A 21,284-nucleotide genomic window follows, 5' to 3' on the forward strand; every position below is an offset into this window, starting at 1 on the left:
GGGTTGGAGGGCTTGTTTCGTGTAACTTTTGTTGTCGTTGTGACAGTGACCCCAGAAAAACCATTTGTGTGGAAGAAGGACCCCGACATAATTTGTTGAAATGTACAGAGCTGGGCGCTAGATTTTTTTTGCCGGTCCGTCCTCCGTCCGCGACCTGGATACCCTTCTGTCAGCATCCCTCCAACCTTATTCATAAAAATAATCGTTCTCTGACACTGTCTGTACCCGTCCGTCCTTTTAAAGGGCTTTCCGTCCTTAAACTCACGGGGGGGGTGGGGGGACTCTGTGGCAAATTGCCGCCGTAACTGTGCGTTCCGCACCCTGTCCAGGTTCCGCGCGATTGGCTGCCGGGCGGCGATGGCGTTGATCGAGGGCGTGGGCGACGAGGTGACGCTCCTGCTGGCCGCGCTGACCACGGCGGCCGTGATGCCTGCTGGCCTGGGCCTCCACCCGCACCTCGGACCCGCCGCACCCGCGCCCAGCTCCCCCGCCGACTCTCCTCAGACCGCCTCTCCCCCGGAGCCGCCCGCCGCCCCGCCCCTTGCCGACCCCAAGGACGGAGGGGCGGGGGGCGGGCGGGAGGATCTGGCGGCGGCGGCGGCGGCAGGTGACGGCGACCCTCAGAGGAACATGGTGCTCAGACTCAAGTTCCCTCAACGACACGGAGAGGACGGCGCACGTCAAACCTCAGGACACCGTCGGCTACATCAAGAGGTAACTCGCTCGCAAACATTCCGGATCTCGTGGGGGATGGACCGGACTTGTCTGTCCGGGACGGACCGTTGCGTCCCTGGGACGGAATGCCCAGCCCTGGAATTTGCTTGTTTCAAGCCAAAACAGTCCTAGCGCCACGCTTGGATCCATTACTGTCCGCCATATTGGATGGGGCAAATGTGCGCCGTGAACTGAAACACAACTTGAGACAGCCCAAAAGGTTTTGTCCTTTGCACATTTGGGAAACAGAACACAGCTTTTGTCCTTCGTCATGGCACCAATTCCAAACGTTGACGCCTTTTTGCCAAAGTCGTCGGCTTACGTTTGCTCCTTGCTCAACTGACCAGGGAGGTTGTTACTCGCCGGTGCGGAAAGGCCAGTACTTTTGGGTGAACGCGCGGTTGCGGCCAAAGCGCATTCCTCCTCTCCGACGATCGGCCGAGTGGCAAACGGCCCCGAGTACGGGCGGCCTTCACTGGCACCCGACACCTCGAAATGAGGCCGCCGTCGGGCCCGTACCGGAAGCCGCTATCTGAACTCGCACCCGGCCCCGCCGTCTGGCAAATATTGTCTTTATGTACGTCGACGAAACCCATCGAGGATTGTATTGGCCACCAACGAGTTTTTAATCAAGAAAAATAGTACTGTACTGTGAAATGGAAATACAAAAACATGGTCAAGTGCTATGTGAAGAAATAAAGGGCTTTTCTCGAGCCGCGCCTTTTTTGGCGAGCGAGCGTCATGTGTCGCGTGCGTTTTCCTTTTCTACGTGGCCGTTGGCGGGGCGGGCTAATGGGCGGCGGCTATGAAGCAAGCGCGCCAAAATGTGTCAAAGTCAAAGGCGGCGCCGCGGAAAGGGCCAAACGCGGGCAAGTCACGTCGGGGGCCTTTGTCCATGGGGTTTGGGCCGCGCCCGCTCACGGTGCGCCTTTTGCCCTTTGCAGGACGTACTTTGCGGGCCAGGAGCGCCGCGTGCGTCTCATCTACCAGGGTCAGCTGCTGCAGGACGACGGCGCCACGCTGGAGACGCTCCACCTGCCGCACAACTGCGTGCTGCACTGCCACGTCTCGCAGCGCGCGGCGGCGGCGGCGGCGGCGCCGCCCCCCGGGGGGCCGGCGGGGACGGGCGCCGAGCGGGTCCGGGTGGCGCTGAACGCCGGCGGCCTGATGGTGCCGCTGCTGGCGCTGATGCTGGCCGTGCTGTGGTACTGCCAGATCCAGTACCGCCACCTTTTCACGGCGCCGGCGTCCGCCTCGCTGCTGGGCGTCACCGTCTTCCTCAGCCTGCTGGCCTTCGGCGTTTACCGCCACTAGACACTCGCGTGCGCTCCTTCGGGGCCGCGTCCTCATCTTCTTTGTGCCTCTTTCGCTTTGAGTTCCGCCACGAGATGGCCGCCCGTCTGGATGTTGATGAAAGAAATTCTATTAAATCATTTATTTAAACTCTATGCTGTCATGTGCGTTTTCTTTTTTTTGTCTAAGATCTGCCGCCGCTGCTGATGACGTCGCCGTCGATGACTGTGAGGTGCATTGTGGGTAATATGTGGGTGGCAGTCCTTGGAAGAGTAATGCCACTACAGTCATGCGACTTTAAAAACAGCAGCGGCGATCATGTGACCTGCTCTTTAATTCATCTCACGGCGTCGCCATCAGCTCTGAAACACATCACAACACGGATGGACATCAAGCGCTTTGTTGACAACAAGCAAGCCAGCAAATGCACACAACAAGTGGGAACGTTCCATACGTACCGCGACGAGCATTCGCTCGAGTACCCGACCCCGTACCGAGCGGCCGCGTCGCATTGTAAAGGGCGAGGCCGCTCCAAAACGTTCTTTGCGCCGATACGCGCTATGCGGCCCCGCCGCTCGAAACGCGGCCTCGGGATCCGGCTACGGCCACTTGGCGGACGTTCGTTCGAGCTTGCCGCTCGCGATCGCTCACGAGCCGAAGCCACCGACGTGGACCGCGACCCGCGCCTATCCTAACGAAGCCGGCGCGAGCGGCCGTCTCGCGTCCGTCTCGCGTCCGTCTCGCGTCCGTCTCGCGTCGCCGCGTTCCTCGCCGGCACGAGCCATCTTGCCTCTCGCTAAGCGCGCCCGACCGGAATGGCTTGACTTTGCCGCGGCGGTTTCCACGTCGTCACGCTATGGCAAAAATGGGAGGGGCTCCGAATGCAAACGATGACCTTTACGAGCGCTACTCAAAGATTGCCCTGCATCGTGTTGTGGGAACAGGATGAAGGCTTTGGGCCTTTTTGCACAGCTTACAGCCGCCATCAAGTTTGGCGGCGCGGGCCGGGCCGTGAGACGACATCCGGGGAGCGAAGAGCGACGGGTTCCCGAGAGCGCGCCCGCGTGCTCGTCCCACCTGCAGCAGCGTGGTGATTTCCGGCACTTCCACGTTGACCGTCTCCAGCAGCATGATGGTTTGCGTCAGGGGGAAGTTGCGGCCCGAAGATTTCTCCGCTTCCTCGTCCTCGTCCTCGTCCATGTTGCGCCGAGACATGCTGCGCACGCGCGCGCGCGCGCGCGGTGAGCGTGTGTGTGGCTGCGGCTTGTGGAAATGTCTTTCCTCGCCCTCTTTGCATGAGGGCGTCGCCGATGCGTGCGACGAAGGCACGGCGGCTGGCGAGCGGCGGCCTTACTTGTGGCGGACCAGCCTGAGGAGGTGCTGCGTGTACAAGCTGATCCAGTTGTTGATGAAGAGGCGCAGGCCGTCTTTGAAAGGTTGCAGGTCCACCTGCAGCCAGCCGTGGACCAGGTCGTAGTCCTCCAGCTCGTTCACCTCCGACAGCTGCTTCTGCAGGGCGTTGATCTGAAGGCGGGCCAAACAAAAAGCCGCTCAGCGAGCAGGCGGGCGTCCGCCCAAACAGGAAGTCAAACAGGAGGCCACCTCGCGCTGGAAGTCGGCAAGCGTGGGCGGGGCCTCGTCCACGTCCTCCTCGCCCTCCTCCAGCCTCCGGCCGTACGTGAGGAATTCTTGCATGACGCCGCGTTTGTGACTCTGCCACAGCGGCGAGAAGCGGTCCAGGTCGGTCCTCAGGAGCTCCGCCTCCTCGTTGACCTCCTGCAGGTGCTGCATGACTTCCGCTTCCAGCGCGACCAGCTCGGCGTTGTCCCGCAGCGCCTCCTGAAGGCCGCGCCGACGACAGCGGGTTCGTTCGCGTGGCGCCGGCGAGGCGCTCGGCGCCGGCGGCGGCTCACCTGGTAGTTGCCGGCGCCGGCGGGCGAGATCCTGGGCGGCAGGCTGGCGGCGGCGTGGATGTCGGCGATGAAGGCCTTGAGGACCTCGCTCAGGTCGCCGGTCAGGGACGGATCGAAGACGCTTCCCGTGGGCTGCAGCTGCAGCGACACCTGCAGCAAGGCGCCCCCGAAACTCTGCACGCAAACAAACACGCTCAGCGCACAGCCGGCGATCCCTGAAAAAGCGGGGTCAGCTTCCCGCCATTTGGAAACGTTGCGCCAAGGACAACGTGGGCGGGCAAAGACAACGTTTTTGGGGGGCGCGGCTGCCCAATCTTTTTCCAGACCATCGCTTCACCAAATCATTGGATGCCAAATCCTCAAGTTGGATTGTTGTTGAAAGCCGAAAGCGATGCAGATGGGCCGCGAGTCGGGCCGACGGTGGACTTGGCCTTCGCCCCGCCCGGCACACTTGGGAGGGAGGCCGCTTCCGCTTCCGCTTCCGCTTCCGCTTCCGCTTCCGCTTCAGCTTCAGCTTCCGCTTCCGCTTCAGCTGCACTTTGCCGCTCAACCGGCCGCAGCAGGCCAGCCGGTTGGAGTGATTGCAGACGAGCGAGCGATTTGCTCCTTCCCTCCATTGCTCGCTTGGGTCGGTAACATGCGTCAGGAAATGGGCCAAAATGGCCGTCCATTGCAAATGCCAAAGACTCCTGGCTTGGCCGTCCACTTGCTCTCTTCAAATCGGATCGCTTGAGCTTGTGGACCCGCCCGAATGAGTCGGATGGTCGAGTGGCGTTGTGAAGGCTCACCGTGGGCGCCATGTTCTGCGACAGGAAGTTGAGAGAGTGCAGCAGCATCCGCAAGACGCCGTCCTGCACCAGCTGGTCCACGTGGTCCAGGTAGGCCAGCCACTCGGGCGACGACTCGTCCTTCACGCCGTACAGGACCGAGCTCTCCTGAGGACAAGGTGATTTCCGCAACGCGGGGTTTGGCGAAGGGGTCAGCCCAGACGCCGCCGACACTCGCCACGTCGTCGACGCCGGCCTTACCCTGATCAGTTGTATGACCTGCTCGCTGTCCTCCCGCACCTGCGCGTAGCTCTCCTCCGTAGCTCCGCCCCTCTCCAGGAAGTCACCCGAGCGATTGAGCAGGGGAAGTGCCGCCCATCCCTGGGGGCGGGGCTATTGGTTACACGCTGGCAAAAGGCACACGTCCGTCGACCGACCGACCTGCGTGATGGCGCACATGGCGGCCATGTTGGCCCGCGCTTCGTTCACCGAGGCGAAGAAGAGCGCCAAGCTCTGCCTCTTTTGCTCCATCAGCTCGTGGACACCTGAACACAAAGCAAAGAAACACACCGTGGACCCGGACGGCTCCCGAGAGCAAGCGCTCAAAGGCCTTTTGTCAGCAGATTCCTCTTTTGGGACGCTCTTTGTTGGGAGCTCCTCCAAAAGAGCACAAAAGGCCGCCGCCGCCTGCTGGCCATTGCACTTTTTTGCTCTTAAAATGCCAGTTATTTTCGGGGGGCGCTGCCAGAGATTTGTGACATTTTCATCCATTTGGATGAGTCTTATTGATTCTTATTCCGTCAGTCTTTTTGCTATCCGTTCCGTCTTTAGTTGCGAGCGCGGCGGACCAGTCGATCCTTCCGTCAGCCGCCGGAAGACAAAAATCCCCGGTCGCGGTGGCTCGCCAGCCGCTCACCTTCACCGGTCCAGCTGCTGTTTTGCAGCTCCAGCAGACTCCGCCTCTGCTCCTCCAGCCCGTCCTGGATCAGAGGGAGCTCCACCGGCAGAGCCCCGCCCACCACCTGGAAAGCCGCCGGTCCGCGTCACAAAAAGCGTGCTTTGGCGCGCTTTGGCGCTGGCGTGCGCCCACCTGGTTGTACGAGGACACGATGTTGGTGAGGCTCAGGTAACTTTTGGCGATGTCACGTCCGCACCGCAAAACTTCGGCAGTCTGGGGGCGGAGCTCCAGATCCTTCTCCCACCTGGCTTGTTTGATGTCGCTCAGCAGCGCCTCCAGCTGGACACGCACACGCACCCGCACACAAGTCATACGCGCGCCGTGACCCGAGGGCTGCAAAAAGCTGACCGAGCCGCCGCCGCCGCCATCCCAAAAAAGTCAACGGAAATGCGCAAAGAGGCGCCGACGCGTTTGGCCCAAACGTGCCTCTTGGCCCGTTGGCTCCACGCCGGGCAAAAGCGTCATGTGCCTTCGCGTCCACAAAGTCCAAAGCTTGCCTCGGGGGCTCGCGCTCCTTTGCCAAATCTGGCAAACTGCGGCAGGCTTTGGACTTTCCGGACGTGGATTGGCCACCTCCGGCTGGCGCCGCGCGTCAAGTGGAAGCCGACAAGTTTGCGTCAGGATGACTTTGGCCAAGTGGGGCCCAGCTGCCCCGGAAAAACCTGCCCCGAATGCGGCGGTGTGACGAGTGCGCGGGACGTGCGGGTCACCTTCTGTCCGCAGGGAATTCCCAGCATGCCTTGCTGCTGCTGCTGGACGAGCGGAAGCTGGAGGACGGCGGCGGCGTCTCGGTCCAGCCGCCGGCTCCACTCCTGCCGCACCGACACTCGGATGTCCAGCAGCAGGTCGGCGATCTTCTGGAACTTCTGCCGCACGGCCTCGCTCGACTCCACGCACCTGCGCGCGCGCGCGCGCGCGCGCGTCACAAGTCGGTTTGTGCGTGTTGCTGGAACTACGCTTGTACTTGTCTTTCAGGTAGGCGACTACTGTGGACGCCCACTAGTGGCTGGGCGTGGCAATTGAAATGCGCGCGCGTCACAAGTCTGTGTGTGCGTGTTGCTGGAACTACGCTTGTACTTGTCTTTCAGGTAGGCGACTACTGTGGACGCCCACTAGTGGCTGGGCGTGGCAATTGAAATGCTTTGTTTTGGCTCAAGACCAAGTATGCTGATAAACCTCCAACAATGTCAACATCGGAAAAAAACTCAACAAAAAACCACTCTTGAAGGAGATGAATCCGCAGGGCAGGTAGGCCAGCGCCAGCACGCGGCAGTCCTCCTTTTTCTGGACCGCTTTTGCGGTTGGGCACGCGGTGACACTTTGGAGTGCTCGTCATGAGCTAATTGACACCGGTCAGCTCACGTGCACGCACCTAGCCAAACATGGGGCGCCGCGCAGCATCTGAGCGAGCCGGCTCGCCAACACCCTCCCGCTTGCAAAAAGCTTTTGGGGAGCCAGTCGAAATTTGCCCTGTGGGACACCAGTCGGGGAACTTTCCCGCCACGCCTCATATGCGATTTCACAGAGGAGGAGAAATGTCTACTTGTGTCTCTCGGGCCTAACGAGTGGCGCCTCGTGACTTTGGTGCTGCCGCGAGGCTCGCTTTAGCACCTTTGGCAACTTGGGAGATTGCGCCACAGCGCGCCGGCCGCTTTTTGGGGTTTCTTTTTTTTTTTTTTTTTACACATACCCGCGCACTTGGCAATTTGGTGACAGAAAGTAGCCTCCATGCAAGCAGGTGGAAGTAGTGGTGCAATTCATCAAAATGCAGTATTTTGATTGCATGTTTCAAATCCCGCCTCCAGCCATATGGGGGGGGGGGGGTCACCCCATTTGAAAGGCGCTCTCCAAGTGGCCACTTGATGGCGGCCATTTGCAGAGCGGCGCATTGGATCCGTTTATCGCCATCCGTCTTCAGGCGGATGTACGAGGACAACCGTACATGTCCCTACACATGAGGACATTTGTTGATAGCTATTGGCCATCAACAAATGGCCGGCGGGTCGTCGCTCCGTCTGTCATTTGAAAGGCGCTTCCGACGACAAACTTGAGCCTCGGCCGCCACAGGGAAGGGTTTGCCGTTTGGGGAAGAAACCACCACGCCCGAGGAAGACCAACCGATGAGACGTCCGTTCGGATCTCGCTAACGCTTTTAATGCCGCAAACTCCTGCTTTGGCAAGAAAGTGGGAGGACTTTTGCTCTCTGTGGTGTGCGTGCGTGCGTGCGTGCGTGCGCGCCCTTACAGATGTTGGACGGTCTGGAAGTTGTGCAGGACATTGTGAGCGCGGAGCATGAGTTGCTTGGTCCACCTGAGGGTGACGGCGGGCGAGGAGGTGAACTTGGACGAGACGTCTATCTTGTCCTTGTCCTTGCCCTTGAGCAGCGCCTGCACCCGGTCCAGTTCCCGCAGGACCATGTCCACCAGCCTGGACAGCTGCGGACGCAGCTGGTCGCGGATGGCGGCGCGCTGCAGCACCGGCCCGAACATGGTCACCACCTTGACGGCGGCCGACGGCAGCGGGCATTCGTCCAGCGTCCCTCGCAGGATGGACACCAGGCGAGCCTCCAGGTGGGACACGTGCTCCTGGAAGGAGGCGGCCTGCTGCGCAAAGATCTGAGGAGGAGGGGGCAAGGGGGAGGAGTCAGCACCCCGGCCGGCCGGCCGGGCGGCCGGCCGGCCGTCTCCTCGCCCGGGCTCACCCACCCCGTCGGCGGGCTCGCTGGCGTCGCTGTGGCTTTCGGCCAGGATCTGCAGCTGGCGCAGGAAGTCGCGGCACACGCCCTGCACGGCGCCCGTCCGCATGCGGCCGTGCCCGCCGGCCACCACCACCTGCTCCAGCTGGAACTGAAGACGCACGCGGTACACCTCCTGCCAGGGGAGAGACGCACGCACGCACGCACGCACACACAGCGCGCGCCTTAGCTAACCTGGTGGGAGCTTTTGCGCCCGCGACCGACACGCTCCCCGACGCGCCCTCGCCCCCCCAAACTGCTCAAAGGCCTCGCTTGGCAACGCCTCGTCGCCTGCTGAAATTCACTCGAGCCTTTTTCAAGAGCAAATCACTCCTTCTCCAGAATATTGGAAACTGCCATTGAAATGCACACCAATCAAAGAGCTCCAATCCACAACTAGAACAGTCTGTTGACTTGCAAGCAAATCGGAAACATTTGCGACAAAGTCGGTCGGTCGCGCTTTGCTCGCACTGCTGCGGCCTTTTTGGCGTGCCGTTGAAAACGAGCTTGCCCGGCGCCCAAATCGCTCAGTCGGGGCTCGCCCTTTCGGCCAAATGAGAAGGGCTTTTGGAGCGGGGTCCGATCGACATCGGACGAAAAATCAACGCCGTGCGCGCGCGCTTGCCTGGATGCTTTGCAGACGGATCAGGAAGTCGTCCAGGCGAGAGAAGACCAGATGAGACGGAAACTCCCACCTGTGCGAGCCTCCGTCCTGCACGCAAACACACAGTGGTCAGTGCTCACATCGCCGTGGTAACCAACGGCAGCAGCGGGGCCGGGGGGCCGCCGGCCGTCTTCTTCGCGTTGCCCAACACGACAAACGACGACGGGGCACTCTCACTGCACGCCGCAAAAAACAGACAGAAAAGGCTCAGCCAAAGTGAAGAGCGGGCGCGCGACGTGGTCTCCTCGTGCGTGCCTTGAAGGGGCGTGGCCAAGTGAGCGAGGCGAGTGGAGCGTGAGCGCTCTTTGACACTTTGTCTCGCTGCTCTCGCTCACGTGAAAGGTGAACTGCGCTTTGTTGGCGCTTTGGCAAGCGCTTTGTTGACGCTTTGTTGGCGCTTTGTTGGCGCTTTGGCGGGCGCTTTGTTTGGCGCTTTGTTGGCGCTTTGGCAGGCGCACCTGCTGATCCAGGAGCATCCTGTGATGGATGTATTTGTCCTTGAGAGTCTGCAAGGTCAAGGTCACCACTCGGACGTCATCCAGAACCTGCGCCGGATCCAAAAGCAGGCCGCGCATCACTTCCTGTCCGTGCAGGAACTTCCTGCTCTGCAACACCACAAAAACAAGAACGCCGGTCAAGTCGGTGGCCGCGCCCCCCCCAAAAAAATCATCATTGCTGTGGCAAAATGACAACGTGACAGGCGGAGGTCATCTTTTGATCGGAGGTCAGCTTTCGATGCTTTCCCGAAGCAAAAAAACATTTTAGCGACTTTGCCCCGTGCCCGGAAAATCTGCTGTTTTGAAATGCGCTTCATCAGCCGACGGGATGGAAACGTGCAATCTTTTTTTTTTTTTGGTTTTGTTTTTCGGGCGGTGCGATGCATCACGGGAAATGAGCGCTTGTCTCACGAGCGGCCCAAGATGGCGAGAGGAGGGCGGCGGCGTACCCGCTCGATGAAGAAGTTGAAAATCTCCTGCAGGAGGACGACGATCCAGCAGGGCTTGCAGTGAAAGCGCGAGCCCAGCCACACCTGGTGCACCTTCTCCATCACGGCGGCCATGTTGTCCCTCAGCTGCCCGTCGCAGGCACGCTCACGGTTATGGTTATGGTCAACAGGCGGCGGCGGCGGCGGCACGCGGACTCTTACTTGCGGGTAATCCAGCCGCTCCAGTTCCTCCACTTCGCGCTGCAGAGGCGCAAGGTTGTCGTTGGCGTCCTGGGCCTCGGCAAGTCCTGACGGGTCAGAGGTTTTAGCTGAGCCGGCTCACGTCGGCGGCCCGGCTCGGCCCGGGCCGGGCCGGGCCGGGCCGGGCCGGCCCCGCTCCGCCCGCTTCTTTTTACCTTTTTGGGCCTCGGCATGAATGTCTTTCAAGGTGGTGCAGTAGGACCCTTGGGCGGATTGAAGCAACGACTCCACCTGCTGGGCGCTGCCGCTCGACATCTGCGGCGTCACAAGCACACGGACGGACGGACGGACGGACGGACAGACTGCGCGTGAGCGCTGACTAGCCTGACCTTGCTCAGAACGCGCATGTGCGACTAATGTCATTTTGATGCTTGCGTCATGCATGCCCACCAAACAATCAAAATGTCAAAGGATGGCGCCACATTTGCTTGCAAGGACCAGTGTTATTAGTTTAATGAAGAGTTATTTCCTTTCGAGTTGCGTTTTCGTTTCAATTTGTAGTACACGTTCAACCAAAACACGATTTGAAATCATTTGGACAATACGGGGTGCCGTTTAATAGCCGACAAACTTTTGAATGACGAGAGGTTTGTCAAGTTGGATGCGCGCATGCTCCCGAGTGCGATCAAGCTCCTTCCTTGCCAACTTCTCAAGTGGATTTGTGGCTTCAATTCCTCTTGAGAAGTTTAGTCAACCTGGGTGTACACTGTACTCTTGACGTTTTCACGATAAAAAAAAGGGAAAGCACTTTTCGCCTCGCGTTGCGTTACCGGCTCAGTTCAATCAAAGGTGGGGAGCCATTGGAGACAAAGGCCCAATCCCAAATCCCACACTTGCACCCTACGGTCTTCGCTGAAGCGCACCAAGGGTTCGAGGGCGCAGGTTGCAAGTGGCCAAAAATGGCCAAAAGTGGCCAAAAGTGGCCAAAAGTGGCCAAAAGTGGCCAAAAGTGGCCTCGGGTGACGTCATCGACGTGTGCACCCGCGTCAGCGAGCATGACGGCGACGGCTTGTTTTTTCAATTTTGCTGTTTAAAATTATATTCATAATTCAGCAAAGTAGTAGTAAAGGAGAGCTCCGGCTCCGGCTCCGGCTCGGGCTCGGGCTCGGGCTCCCACTCGACATGGTTTCATTATTCGGACTATTTGCGGCTCCCGCACGATATGCGGCGCAAGCGCAGAAGGTTGCCGAGTACGGCGGCTACACTAGGACAAAATACGCAGGCTACTAACGGGTAAACGGTGACTGTAAACCATCGATTATATCAGAAATGATAAACTTGACAATAATTGGATACCTACACTTGAAGAGACATTTTGTCGGGCACAGGAACACGAATTCCACCGAATGTCATCAATCTCCCCGCTATTTTGGTCTAATCCGCAATGACTTGTGGGTAATATGCTTCGTTTTAGGGGCCAATGATGCGGGCTCAGCCAAAGTTCTCGTTCCGACAGAGCGCTTGGCAGGGTTGGGACAGCCGTCACACGCGTGCCCTCGGCGGGAACGCGCAAGCGCGAGGGTGGCTACTGGGATCGGGCCAAAAGCACACGCAAACTCATGGTCGCTTTGGAGAAAGTCATCTGTCGGCTCTTTTTAATTGGCTGCCGCTTGATGACGTCGCTTCGGCATTAAGAGGACGTCAGCGCTCGGACGACTGTTCGGCCTTCTCTTCTGCCGACGAACGGCCGTGCGGTCATATCCCAAGAAATACATGGCTGAAACTAGCGCGGACGTTGGTGACCATGCTAGCGTAACGTCAGCCTCGGGTTAGCACGTCAGTGTGACGTCAGGGTGAGGCTAGCATGTTTTAGCATGGTGTTGGTCTGACGTTTAGCATGCGTGCGGTGACCTGCTGCAGGATGAGCCGCAGGTTCCGGAGTCTGTTGCTCCAGAAGTCGAACTCCTCCGAGGGTGGCGGCTTGAGCCCCTCCAGGAGCGGCTGGGCCGGGTTCTGCTGCAGGAACTCCGACACCAGCCCCGCCCACTCGATGATGACCGACTCGCACGCGTGCTGCAGCTTCATGTCGCACGACTTCCTGTCTCGAGAGGAGACCGTGTGACTGCGCCATTCAGTAGCAACGTGACAGGGCTGCAATTTTCACCCCCCCCCCCCCCCGTGACAGGGCTGCAATTTTCACCCCCCCCCCCCCCCCCCCCCCCCCCCACACCACGGAAGGAGCGCTTCAAAGGGAGAAATTCCAATTGTGGGATTCTATCCCGGCCGACCGATCCGAGCAGACGGGCAAACCTTGTGTGACATTGCTACTTTTGGCAAATGAAGGCCGGGCGCCGTCGTTGTCCTGACCTGTCCTGGTCGTCATGGAGACGCTTGGGAAGCGGCAGGAACGTCCAGCCCTCCTTGCGAGCCTTCATGGCCAGGGCTTGGTTCTTCAGCCTCTCCATCAAGTTGAGCGTCTCCTCGGCCGCGCCCGGAGCCCAGCCGTCCGCGTTGGCCGGGTTGCTGAGCAACGGGCAGATGACCTGCGGGGACAAAGGCGCGGGCGGCGTCAAGGCGCGGGCGGCGGCAAGGCGCGGGCGGCGTCAAGGCGCGGGCGGCGTCAAGGCGCGGGCGGCGGCAAGGCGCGGGCGGCGGCAAGGCGCGGGCGGCGTCAAGGCGCGGGCGGCGGCAAGGCGCGGGCGGCGGCAAGGCGCGGGCGGCGGCAAGCGGACCGACCTCCTGCGTGAGCGCCGAGATGAAGGTGAGCACGTCATCGGCGTGGACCTCCTCCATCAGCAGTACGGCGGCCATGTTGTCGGCGCTCACCATGTCTTTGTGCGTTTTGCCCAAGCAGACCACCTTGCGGCCCGCCTCGGGGAAGTCCAGGCTCATGCTGGCGCCGCCGTCGGCGTTGAGCCACACGAACAGGTTGAGCATGTCCTTGGTGTTGAAGAAGCTGTTCATGCAGGCCTGGTGCTTCTTGGCGCCGATGAGCTCGTTCCACTTGTCCTCGTCCAGGCGCAGGCTTTGCGCCAGCGCAGGCCTCAGCAACTCCAGCCGCTTGTCGCCGGCTTCCATGGTTGCGGGCTTCCCGGAGACGCCGCACACCCACCCGGGTTAGGACGACAACACAAGCGTCGCCTCGCCTCGCCTCGCTCAGCCGCTTTGTCACACAGGGCGACATCATGGGCTCGCCGCTCTGATGTCATCACGGGCTCCTCGCCGCTCTGATGTCATCACGGGCTCCTCGCCGCTCTGATGTCATCATCGGCTTGTTGGTCAGCTTTGGAGTTTTGTTTCTTTGCTCGAAAATCCACAAGAACGCCCAGTTTGGGAGAAAAAAAATACTAATACATACGAATGCGTATTAGTATTTTAATGAATTCATATGTACTCATACAATACTAATAAAAGACTAAATACAATTCGAAAATGATCTTCTCGGCCCCCCTACGTATCAGTCAACCCCGAGGAGAGCAAAAATCCCGGCGCCGTCCCTGAGATCATCTCAAACACTCCAACTATGGTGGCGGCGGCGGCGGCGGCGGCGGCGGACACTGGGTTGTTTCGAGGGAAGCTGAGCTTCGGAAAAGAGCGGTAGAAATTCAAAAAGTCCAGATTGGAAGCCACGTTTCAGATGCAGGGGCAGCAAAGCGCATTCTTGCCAAACAGCAACGTGGTGGGCAAGAGGGCCGGGGAGAAGTATCGGAAGGTCCCGCAAGAAGTGATGTTGTCGAAGAGGAAAAACAAAGGCGGCCGGCCGGGGCCGCTGGCAAAGAGGTGCTGAACTTAAAGTGGTTTGTGGCTTCTATGTGCCATGCAGCCAATGTGCTAGGTCAAGTTAGGTCAAGACCATAGTGGAGGCAGCGACACCATTTCTGGGCATGACGGAACACATGCACGTGCTGCGGGCGCACGTTCACGACGAGGCCATTGAAATCGCTTTAGTGGTGCGGTCGTCTTTAGTTGCCTCGTAGTTTGCACTTTGTACCGGCGGGTGGCGGTCAAGCACAATCTTTGCCAACCGCCATAAGAGGAGGAGAAGAAGAAGAAGAAGAAGAAGAAGAAGTGGCACGAGAGCGCGAGGATGCAAGAACGGACGAAAACAGCGCACGTGTTTGTGCGTGCTTACTGCTTTATTTGAGTACTTCGCCGAGCTGTTTCTAAGTGAATTGTCTGTTTCGTCGAGGTGGCTTAAGTTGAGATCATTCGGCCTGGAATGGAAAAGCAGCTAACCGGGTTAGCTTAGATGCATTGCAGCAAACGCAAGCAAATCCGCCAAGGTTGACTTGTCTGGAGTTGAAAAGTGAACTCGTTTCAAATCCAAATGTGAACGGCGAAGAGGAAGGAAGGAAGGAAGAAAACGAGGAGACGTCGACTTGCCTTCAAGCTCAGAAGATTCGGGTGGGTTGGCGGGGTGGGCGCTCCGGCGTTGGTTCGTTGCTTGTTTGAAGGTAAGCAGCCTGACTCAAGTTTTCTTGCTGCACACTAAAGGGAACATTCACAATTTGACCAACATCAAACCACGCTGTTGGTGTCACGTATCCCACAGTGCATTTTAAAAAGTAGGAAGTAAGCAATTGGTACCTACCTACCTACCTACAACAGGGGTGCTCAAGTCCAGTCCTCAAGAACACCTATCCAGCCTGTTTTCCGTCTCCCTGCCTGCAACACACCTGATTGAAATGATCACGATCGTGATCAGGCTTGGCCTAAGCTTGCTGATGAGCGGGTCACTTGAATCAGGTGTGTTGCAGACAGGGAGAGATGGAAGGCAGGCCGGATAGACTGGACTTGAGCACCCGTGATCTACAAAATGCTGCAGAAATTAAATGAAAACAAACATAAAACACCGTTTGGTAGCATTCGTGCCTCCACTGTGGGCCGCCTATTCCGCAAGCAGCCGCTGGGAGGTGCCAAAGTGAGAAGTTGTGCTCCGATTCCCCAGAGAAAGGAGAGATGAAAAAAGTTTGATTTCCTCACTTAAGTCTACATGTTGCATGAAATTGAAACCTTAGAGAAACAAGCTCGTTCAAACATTTTATGTAGCACCCGATTCATTGCGTCGGTACACATTTTTACGAAAAATGGCAAAGCAGTTCTAATTAAGCAGTGTTTCAAAACTCTTTTTCGTCCGACTGCTGAGTCGGTGCGCGCAGAGGCCCGTGATGGTGACGAGAGAGTAGGAAATGATGAATTTAAAGGTATTTCAAATGGACTGAGGTCCATTGCGTGTGCATGTTTATTAAAAAAAAAAAATATATATATATATATAGATATATCTATAGATATATCTATAGATATAGATATATATGGATTTGGGAACAGTCCTGAATGCAGCCTGAAGTTCGTGTGCGGAAGTGATGAGCCAAAAGGCCGTCTGAAGCCCCTCCCCAAGCAGGCTGTTCACAGGTGGGGGGGGAGCGTGACGTCACCGGTCTGAAGCGTGTTCTGATCCGCCAACACGTCAGCCCCCACATCCCATTCTGTGCTGAGCTTCTGACGAACTTTGCTCTCCTCGCTTGCAGACTCGGACGCAAGCCTGGCGATGAGGCGCCACCGCGGGATCCAACATGGCGGTGAGCGAGCTAAGGGGCGGGGTCAGTGACGACAAGTGGAAATGATGCAAACAAAAGGCCGAATTGTAGCTTCTACCGCCCGCCAGCAGTTTGTTCTCACGGCGGAAAAAAGCTTTGACAAAAAAACGACCGAAGCGTTTGTCTGATCCTCGTCACGTCGTCACTTGGCTGGACGGCTCAGTCAAGTCATCTGGGGCGTGGTCTGCAGTCTGACGTTTTTGTTTTTCACTTCTTCCAGGTTGGCTGCAATCACGTGACGAGATTCAACGCGCATAGCCCCCGCACTGCAGCAGGCTGCGCTCTGTGCATTTAGCTCACCTTTAAAATAAAGCATTTGAAAAACCAAGCATGTTTTCTTCCACGTTTGCAAACACTAGAAATGAAAATATGGACAATTATTGTTAAACTGTTGTTTTACCTATGATACCGTTCATGTATTAAATGAAAGTTTTTAAGAGGTTAACACAAGCTAATTAATTCCTTCAACTCATTCATTGCTGTAACCTAAAACCATATATACTTTTAAATATGCATTCATATTTAACTATTTTGCTATCCAAAAGACGACCAAACGCGAATTTTTGACCTCAACCTTTATTTTGAAAACTAAAAGCTGCTGAGGGATACTTCCGTTAATCGAGTTTACGCTCATCGAGGTCCCCGTCAATCTCCAGGTAGCCACAAGCCGCGCATACCCTATTGGGCGATGCTGCTGCAAGTTGTGCACGCCCACCAAACTTTAGTTTTTAACCAATCCCGGCAACGCATGACGATGTCGCCGGCATTTGCCTTGTTTTGACCAGCTGACTCCTGTTACCTGGTTGATCGGCACAGATGACATCACGGCGCTGAGTGATAGTTGTCGTTTTCACAATCTAAATATGCGTAAAAGGAGAGCGTATCCAATAAAACGACGTTTTTTGAACCAAGCCAAAGTTTTAGTCACAGCCGCAAATCCCACACCCAAACACACCGTTGCTTTGTGATGGGTCCGCACCGATCTTTGTTTAAATGCTTTGTATTAACTTCGCACCGTCAGTGGTGCCGCTCGGAGCAAATGAGTGGGCTCGGGATGATATGGATTCTTGTTGTTTTGTGAACTCACAAACACCGCAAGAATTCAGCTTGCGTCAAATATTAAGGTTGGTTCGCGTAACAAATTGTGACACTGAACAAGCACTCGCCGACGTCTAATTGCTCATTTATCAACAACCAATCGAATTTGACGCTCGTAATCATTGACCTTGACGACTTTTGACATGAAATCGGCGTTGAAGGGCGGGCGAAGTGGTGGCGTCACTTCCGTCTAGAAATGACTGGTCAAGATGGCGGCGACGTGGGCCCAAACGTTGAGACGAGCATGCATGGGTCTGTTTGAACGTCCTGTTTTGCGGCCGGGCGTCTCCATTTTATCGTCACTTTACTCCGTGAAGGCTCCGCCGAGCAGGTGAGGACCATGCGCGACTAAGTAGTCCCGATCCATCTCTATTCAAGTACTGTAGTTAACTCACGTACTACTACGCCAACACCTCCTGTCAACTGCCCTCCGAACACTCAAGGTCATTGGGCAACGTCAAGCGACGTCATCGTTTGTTGCCAAACGGCGAGACGAGCACATTAAGATACACTAGCCTGTACTTTTGGCAACAAAAAGGCAAAATAACCTAAACACAGACATGCACGTCATCTGGAGCACTTCACAATATTTGTCAAAAGATTCCAAGACATGACATCATACTTACCTGATGCTGCTTATGAAATTAATTCATGTGTGTTTTTCTGTGACCAACCAATCAGACTGACATCATGGATAAGGACAAACGGGATGGGTTGAGGGAAGCGTCCCGATTGCTAATCTAGTCTTGCGTTGCATGTTCGGACTACGTTGAAGAGGCTGAAATCTTGATCCTGACAGAGCGAAACAAATGCACTGTTGCGAATAAACAAAGACCATTTGATGGAACGAGGATTCCGAGCGAGCCTGTTAAGAGTACGGCGGTGCCTCTGATGGCGTTTAGGCCCACACAGAAGGACTTGCCGTCCCTGCGATTTACTCAAGGACCAATCATCTGTCGATCACTCGAGCGCGCCCGCCACTGACTTGTTGTTATTGTACGACTGGCGGTGTGTTCAGGATCTCCGGAGTTCGGAAGAATGCTGCCGTGACATCAGAAAGAGGAGAAAGGGGGGGAGGAGGAGGAGGGTGGGGAAGGAGAGGAGGAGGAGGAGGAGGAGGCGGAGGCGGAGTATGGACCGTGGCAACGGCAGGTAAGTGATGAACCAACTGGTGCAACACTGTCTTTATCGTGCTCTTAAGTTTTCTCGTTTTTGTTTTTCTGAGTCTGCTTGTTTTTTTGGGGGGCGGGGGGGTCTTCTTTAATCCTCCTCATTTCAGCCTTTTGGTTGTCGGGCTCATCCGAGGAGGCGTCGAGCAAAGAGGAGGAGCTGATTGTGCTTCTGAAGAAGGCCAAGGTAGCCAAGCGCCCGGCCCGCTCGCCCGCCTCACGTGGCCTTCATCTGTCACGTGACCTCGTCCGCAGCTCAGCGTAGCGAGAGGCCAGCTGGAGGCGGCGTCGGCCTTCCTGCACGCCGCCGCCGCCATCGCGCAGAGGGAAGGCCACCGGCCCGCCATCGTCTACACGTACAGCCAGGTGGGAAAAGGCCGCGGCTGAACGTGTGCGCTTGCGTCATCGCGGAGCTCCCGGCCAATCAAAAGCGCCCTGTGGCATCACGCGAGCTCCCACGAGCAAAAGGGCCTTCCTTTTCTGTCGCGTCGCGGCGCGGCGAGATCCAGCCGGCTGCTGCCGAACGTACCGACCGGCACGGTATCTATGCTTGCGGTTTGTCTTTGGCATGCTGAATTTCTCTGTGGCGGTTTCAAAAAAGTTAGGATGTTCAATACCACTCCATCGTAGCGACACCAGTGCGCCATTCACTCTCGAGCACTCGCGATATCGAGTGCCGGAGGGGCAACCGTGACCATGCTGATTATCAAATGAATCAGTCCGTATTTTGCCCATGGATGAATGGTTTCAAGACCTCGTTTAATCTGGAAACACCCCCAATTCTTTGGCATTTCAGCCTCTTTCCGTCGTCATCCCGACGATCTTGGTGTTGAGCCCAGACAAAACCTGAGCAAAGGTCGGCTTTGAACGTAGAAAGCAATCATCAACACTTGTGCCTTTTTTTGAGGTGACGGAAAAAAACAGTTAACCTATCATAATTCGTTGATGTGGCCTCGGAATGGCGCAATCACATGACCACGCGTCTCCTCAGATGGCCAACCTGGCGTACGTTCAAGGTCATCTGACGCAGGTGAGTAGGCGTCCGATTGGGGTGCGACGGCGTTGCCTCCCGGGGTGACGTCCCCGCTCTCACCCGGCAGGCGGAGAGGCTCTTCAAGGCGGCCATGAGCTACATGCTGGCGGGCGGGACGCCACAGGTGAGCGACCTTTCGGCCCGCTCGCCAACTTCCCCTTTCCCACTCTGCGACTTCCCGCTTGCAGGACGACAACGCCTTTGTGGAGATGTCGCTCAAACTGGCCACCATGTACGCCCAACAGAACAAGTGAGCAAGGCGCCGCACGCTCGCTCGCTCGCTCGCTCACAGACAGACAGACAGACAGACGGACGGACGGCAAGGTCAGGTCACGTGTGGCTTGACGGCGCGTGCGCTCTTGCGTGTGTGAGGGCGGAGCTGGCCGAGCACGGTTTCAGGTTCTGTTTGGAGACTCTGGAGGTCAAAGTGCAACGGCTTGAGAAGGAGCCAGCTGATCAGCTGACAGGTGAACACAACGTTGAGCATGACGTACGTCTTCTTCATGCTGCGCTTCATGTGCCGGTTGTCTCTCGCTCTTCTTCTTCTTCTTTTTCTTGATGTTCTCCTCGCATTGCGGCTGTGTCCAGAGGCCGATGAGGTTCTGAGGAAGGACACTCGCCTCCTGCTGGGTTTGTGTTTGGACTCGCACGCTCGCTACCTGGCGTCCGCAAAGCGACTGCCGCAGGCCGCCGCCCACTACCGCAAAGCTTTGGACATCTGCCGGCAGGAGCAGGGGCCGCATCACCATCAGGTGGGGATGCGCCCCGACCGCAGGCAAACGCGACCCAGATCGGATTTTTTTGCCCATATGCGACCTGTATCTGATTTTCTATGACGGTCTGAGCGGCTCAATTCCCATTTTTTTTCAAATGCGACCTGGGTCGCTTTCATATGCGGTCCCAACGGCCAGGTGGCACATACCGTATCCGACATCGACGAGCCCAAGATGCGGAGGAAAAGTGCTGGCAGCAGGGGGATCGAATCTGCAAAGTTGTTTTGAGTAACACGAGTGACTTTATATTTTACTTTAATTTAATCCCACTTGAAAGTGGACATTTATGGCCATCGTAGTAATTCAGCCACGGCTCAGATAGATAGATTTTTTACGCACGGTTATGACGCGGCGTCATCGTCAGTGATGTCTCCATGAAATGAGACAATAAAGCCGCGCCTCATAATTTCCCCCAAATACTGGATTTATTTCTACCTGCTACTTAAGCGCTCGAATGCCCCGACACGCTGGACCACACTGACTTCCGCAAACACAACGTCGGGTGTGACGTCGTGTCTTCTTCTGCGCAGGCGTGCCACTTTGAAGACGCATGTGTTCATACAGCAGACAAGACACAGGTCGCATTTATAATGTAATATGAACGCTTACACAAAAAATAGGATTTTTTTAGGGGGGGGGGGAGCAATTCTCTCTTGGTGCTCAGCATGTTTACAGAGGCCGACCGAGGCAGGGGCGTGTGGAACAAGATGCGTGATACCTAATGCCGCGTTTAACCGACTAGTAAAATACAAAACGTTTAAAAAAGCGGAGACGGTTAAAAGGTTAAACGACTAGCCGCGCACATCCCTAGTTGACGCACAAGTGAGCCATTTGCACTTGTTTGTGGTTTGGAACAGGCTTCGTGCCGTGCTCCTTTTGTGACACGTACTCAGAAAGGCTGTAGTATCAGTGACTACTCCGATGGAAGTACTTGTACTCGGTCTGGAACAAAAACAAAAAAGACATGCGTGCGTGTGCGCGTGTGTGTGTGTGTCACCCGCAGACGCTGGTGCTGATGAGCGACCTGGCAACCATTTTGGACATGCAGGGTCACCACGACGACGCCTTGGCGCTGATTCGTCAGGCGGTTGACGCGGGCCGCGCCTCGGGACACGAGGACCTTCACGTCCTCCTGGCCAACATGGCCACCGTCCTGTTGCACGCAGGTGGGACTAAAGGTCGCCCGGCGGGCCGACGACGGCGACCTCCCTCTGTTGCTTTGCGTCTTCAGGTCGCCACGACGACGGCGTGCGCACGTTCCGCGAGGCCCTTGATCTGGCGCGGCAAGTCGACGACGGCGAGGCCATCCGGCACATCCTGCGCGGCCTCGGCCGCGCCGCCCGGACCGACCCTGACCGGGAGGAGGCGGAGCAACGCTTCACTTAAAAGAGGGTCATAGGTCAACTTCCTATGTGGGGAATAAAAGAGGGTGAAGTGAAACAAAG

The 21,284-nt window shown here is 57.0% G+C and overlaps 3 protein-coding genes across 7 annotated transcripts; 2 read left to right on the top strand and 1 right to left on the bottom strand.

Moving 5' to 3' along the window:
* The first annotated feature begins 335 nt into the window (after window positions 1–335).
* tmub1 (transmembrane and ubiquitin-like domain containing 1) lies at window positions 336–2,162 on the top strand. The gene is given in 5 exon segments (XM_086043903.1): window positions 336–429; window positions 431–485; window positions 488–651; window positions 653–714; window positions 1,659–2,162. Coding segments are annotated over 5 exon segments (723 nt in total). The 5' UTR covers window positions 336–357; the 3' UTR covers window positions 2,029–2,162.
* On the bottom strand, window positions 1,908–21,123 carry LOC147141564 (dynein axonemal heavy chain 17-like). Of its 4 annotated transcripts, none has more exons than XM_086043896.1 (22): window positions 16,992–21,123; window positions 12,906–14,657; window positions 12,537–12,712; window positions 12,081–12,267; window positions 10,385–10,484; window positions 10,191–10,276; window positions 9,990–10,115; window positions 9,502–9,648; window positions 9,005–9,091; window positions 8,351–8,515; window positions 7,890–8,260; window positions 6,356–6,542; window positions 5,778–5,924; window positions 5,604–5,709; window positions 5,129–5,232; window positions 4,949–5,068; window positions 4,709–4,855; window positions 3,921–4,094; window positions 3,610–3,846; window positions 3,362–3,531; window positions 3,085–3,223; window positions 1,908–2,114 (listed from the first exon to the last, which is right to left on the bottom strand). In XM_086043896.1, the coding sequence occupies exons 2-22, from the start codon at window positions 13,245–13,247 to the stop codon at window positions 2,061–2,063; spliced, it is 3,372 nt and encodes a 1,123-aa protein (XP_085900022.1). In that variant the 5' UTR covers window positions 13,248–14,657; window positions 16,992–21,123; the 3' UTR covers window positions 1,908–2,060. The 4 variants fall into 4 exon arrangements, with proteins under 4 accessions (XP_085900022.1, XP_085900023.1, XP_085900025.1 ...); XM_086043898.1 differs by having other exon boundaries at window positions 1,963–2,369; XM_086043897.1 differs by lacking the exon at window positions 16,992–21,123 and having other exon boundaries at window positions 12,906–14,804.
* ttc19 (tetratricopeptide repeat domain 19) lies at window positions 14,158–21,283 on the top strand. Of its 2 annotated transcripts, XM_086043900.1 has the most exons (12): window positions 14,158–14,623; window positions 15,698–15,748; window positions 15,987–17,195; window positions 17,883–18,016; window positions 18,144–18,220; window positions 18,289–18,399; window positions 19,025–19,063; window positions 19,134–19,190; window positions 19,255–19,316; window positions 19,439–19,533; window positions 19,655–19,818; window positions 20,843–21,283. In XM_086043900.1, the coding sequence occupies exons 3-12, from the start codon at window positions 17,074–17,076 to the stop codon at window positions 21,236–21,238; spliced, it is 1,257 nt and encodes a 418-aa protein (XP_085900026.1). In that variant the 5' UTR covers window positions 14,158–14,623; window positions 15,698–15,748; window positions 15,987–17,073; the 3' UTR covers window positions 21,239–21,283. The 2 variants fall into 2 exon arrangements, with proteins under 2 accessions (XP_085900026.1, XP_085900027.1); XM_086043901.1 differs by lacking the exons at window positions 14,158–14,623; window positions 15,698–15,748 and having other exon boundaries at window positions 16,516–17,195; window positions 20,843–21,005; window positions 21,071–21,283.
* Window position 21,284: the final 1 nt, after the last annotated feature.

Source organism: Filicampus tigris, chromosome 10 (genome assembly GCF_054856515.1).
Source record: "Filicampus tigris isolate MCC_2025a chromosome 10, RoL_Ftig_1.0, whole genome shotgun sequence".
In the NCBI taxonomy this organism is placed as follows: domain Eukaryota; kingdom Metazoa; phylum Chordata; class Actinopteri; order Syngnathiformes; family Syngnathidae; genus Filicampus; species Filicampus tigris.

What these genes read in the sequence shown, in the direction of transcription:
- LOC147141564 (XM_086043896.1), bottom strand. Translation starts at nt 13,247, where the DNA reads ATGGAAGCCGGCGACAAGCGGCTGGAGTTGCTGAGGCCTGCGCTGGCG. An exon ending in TCCGTCTGCAAAGCATCCAG is followed by an intron (nt 8,516 to 9,004) that starts GCAAGCGCGCGC and finishes CTCCCCTGGCAG; the next exon opens with GAGGTGTACCGCGTGCGTCT. An exon ending in CTCAGGCTGGTCCGCCACAA is followed by an intron (nt 3,224 to 3,361) that starts GTAAGGCCGCCG and finishes GCGCGTGCGCAG; the next exon opens with CATGTCTCGGCGCAACATGG.
- ttc19 (XM_086043900.1), top strand. Translation starts at nt 17,074, where the DNA reads ATGGCGGCGACGTGGGCCCAAACGTTGAGACGAGCATGCATGGGTCTG. An exon ending in ATGGACCGTGGCAACGGCAG is followed by an intron (nt 18,017 to 18,143) that starts GTAAGTGATGAA and finishes TCCTCATTTCAG; the next exon opens with CCTTTTGGTTGTCGGGCTCA. An exon ending in TCGTCTACACGTACAGCCAG is followed by an intron (nt 18,400 to 19,024) that starts GTGGGAAAAGGC and finishes GCGTCTCCTCAG; the next exon opens with ATGGCCAACCTGGCGTACGT.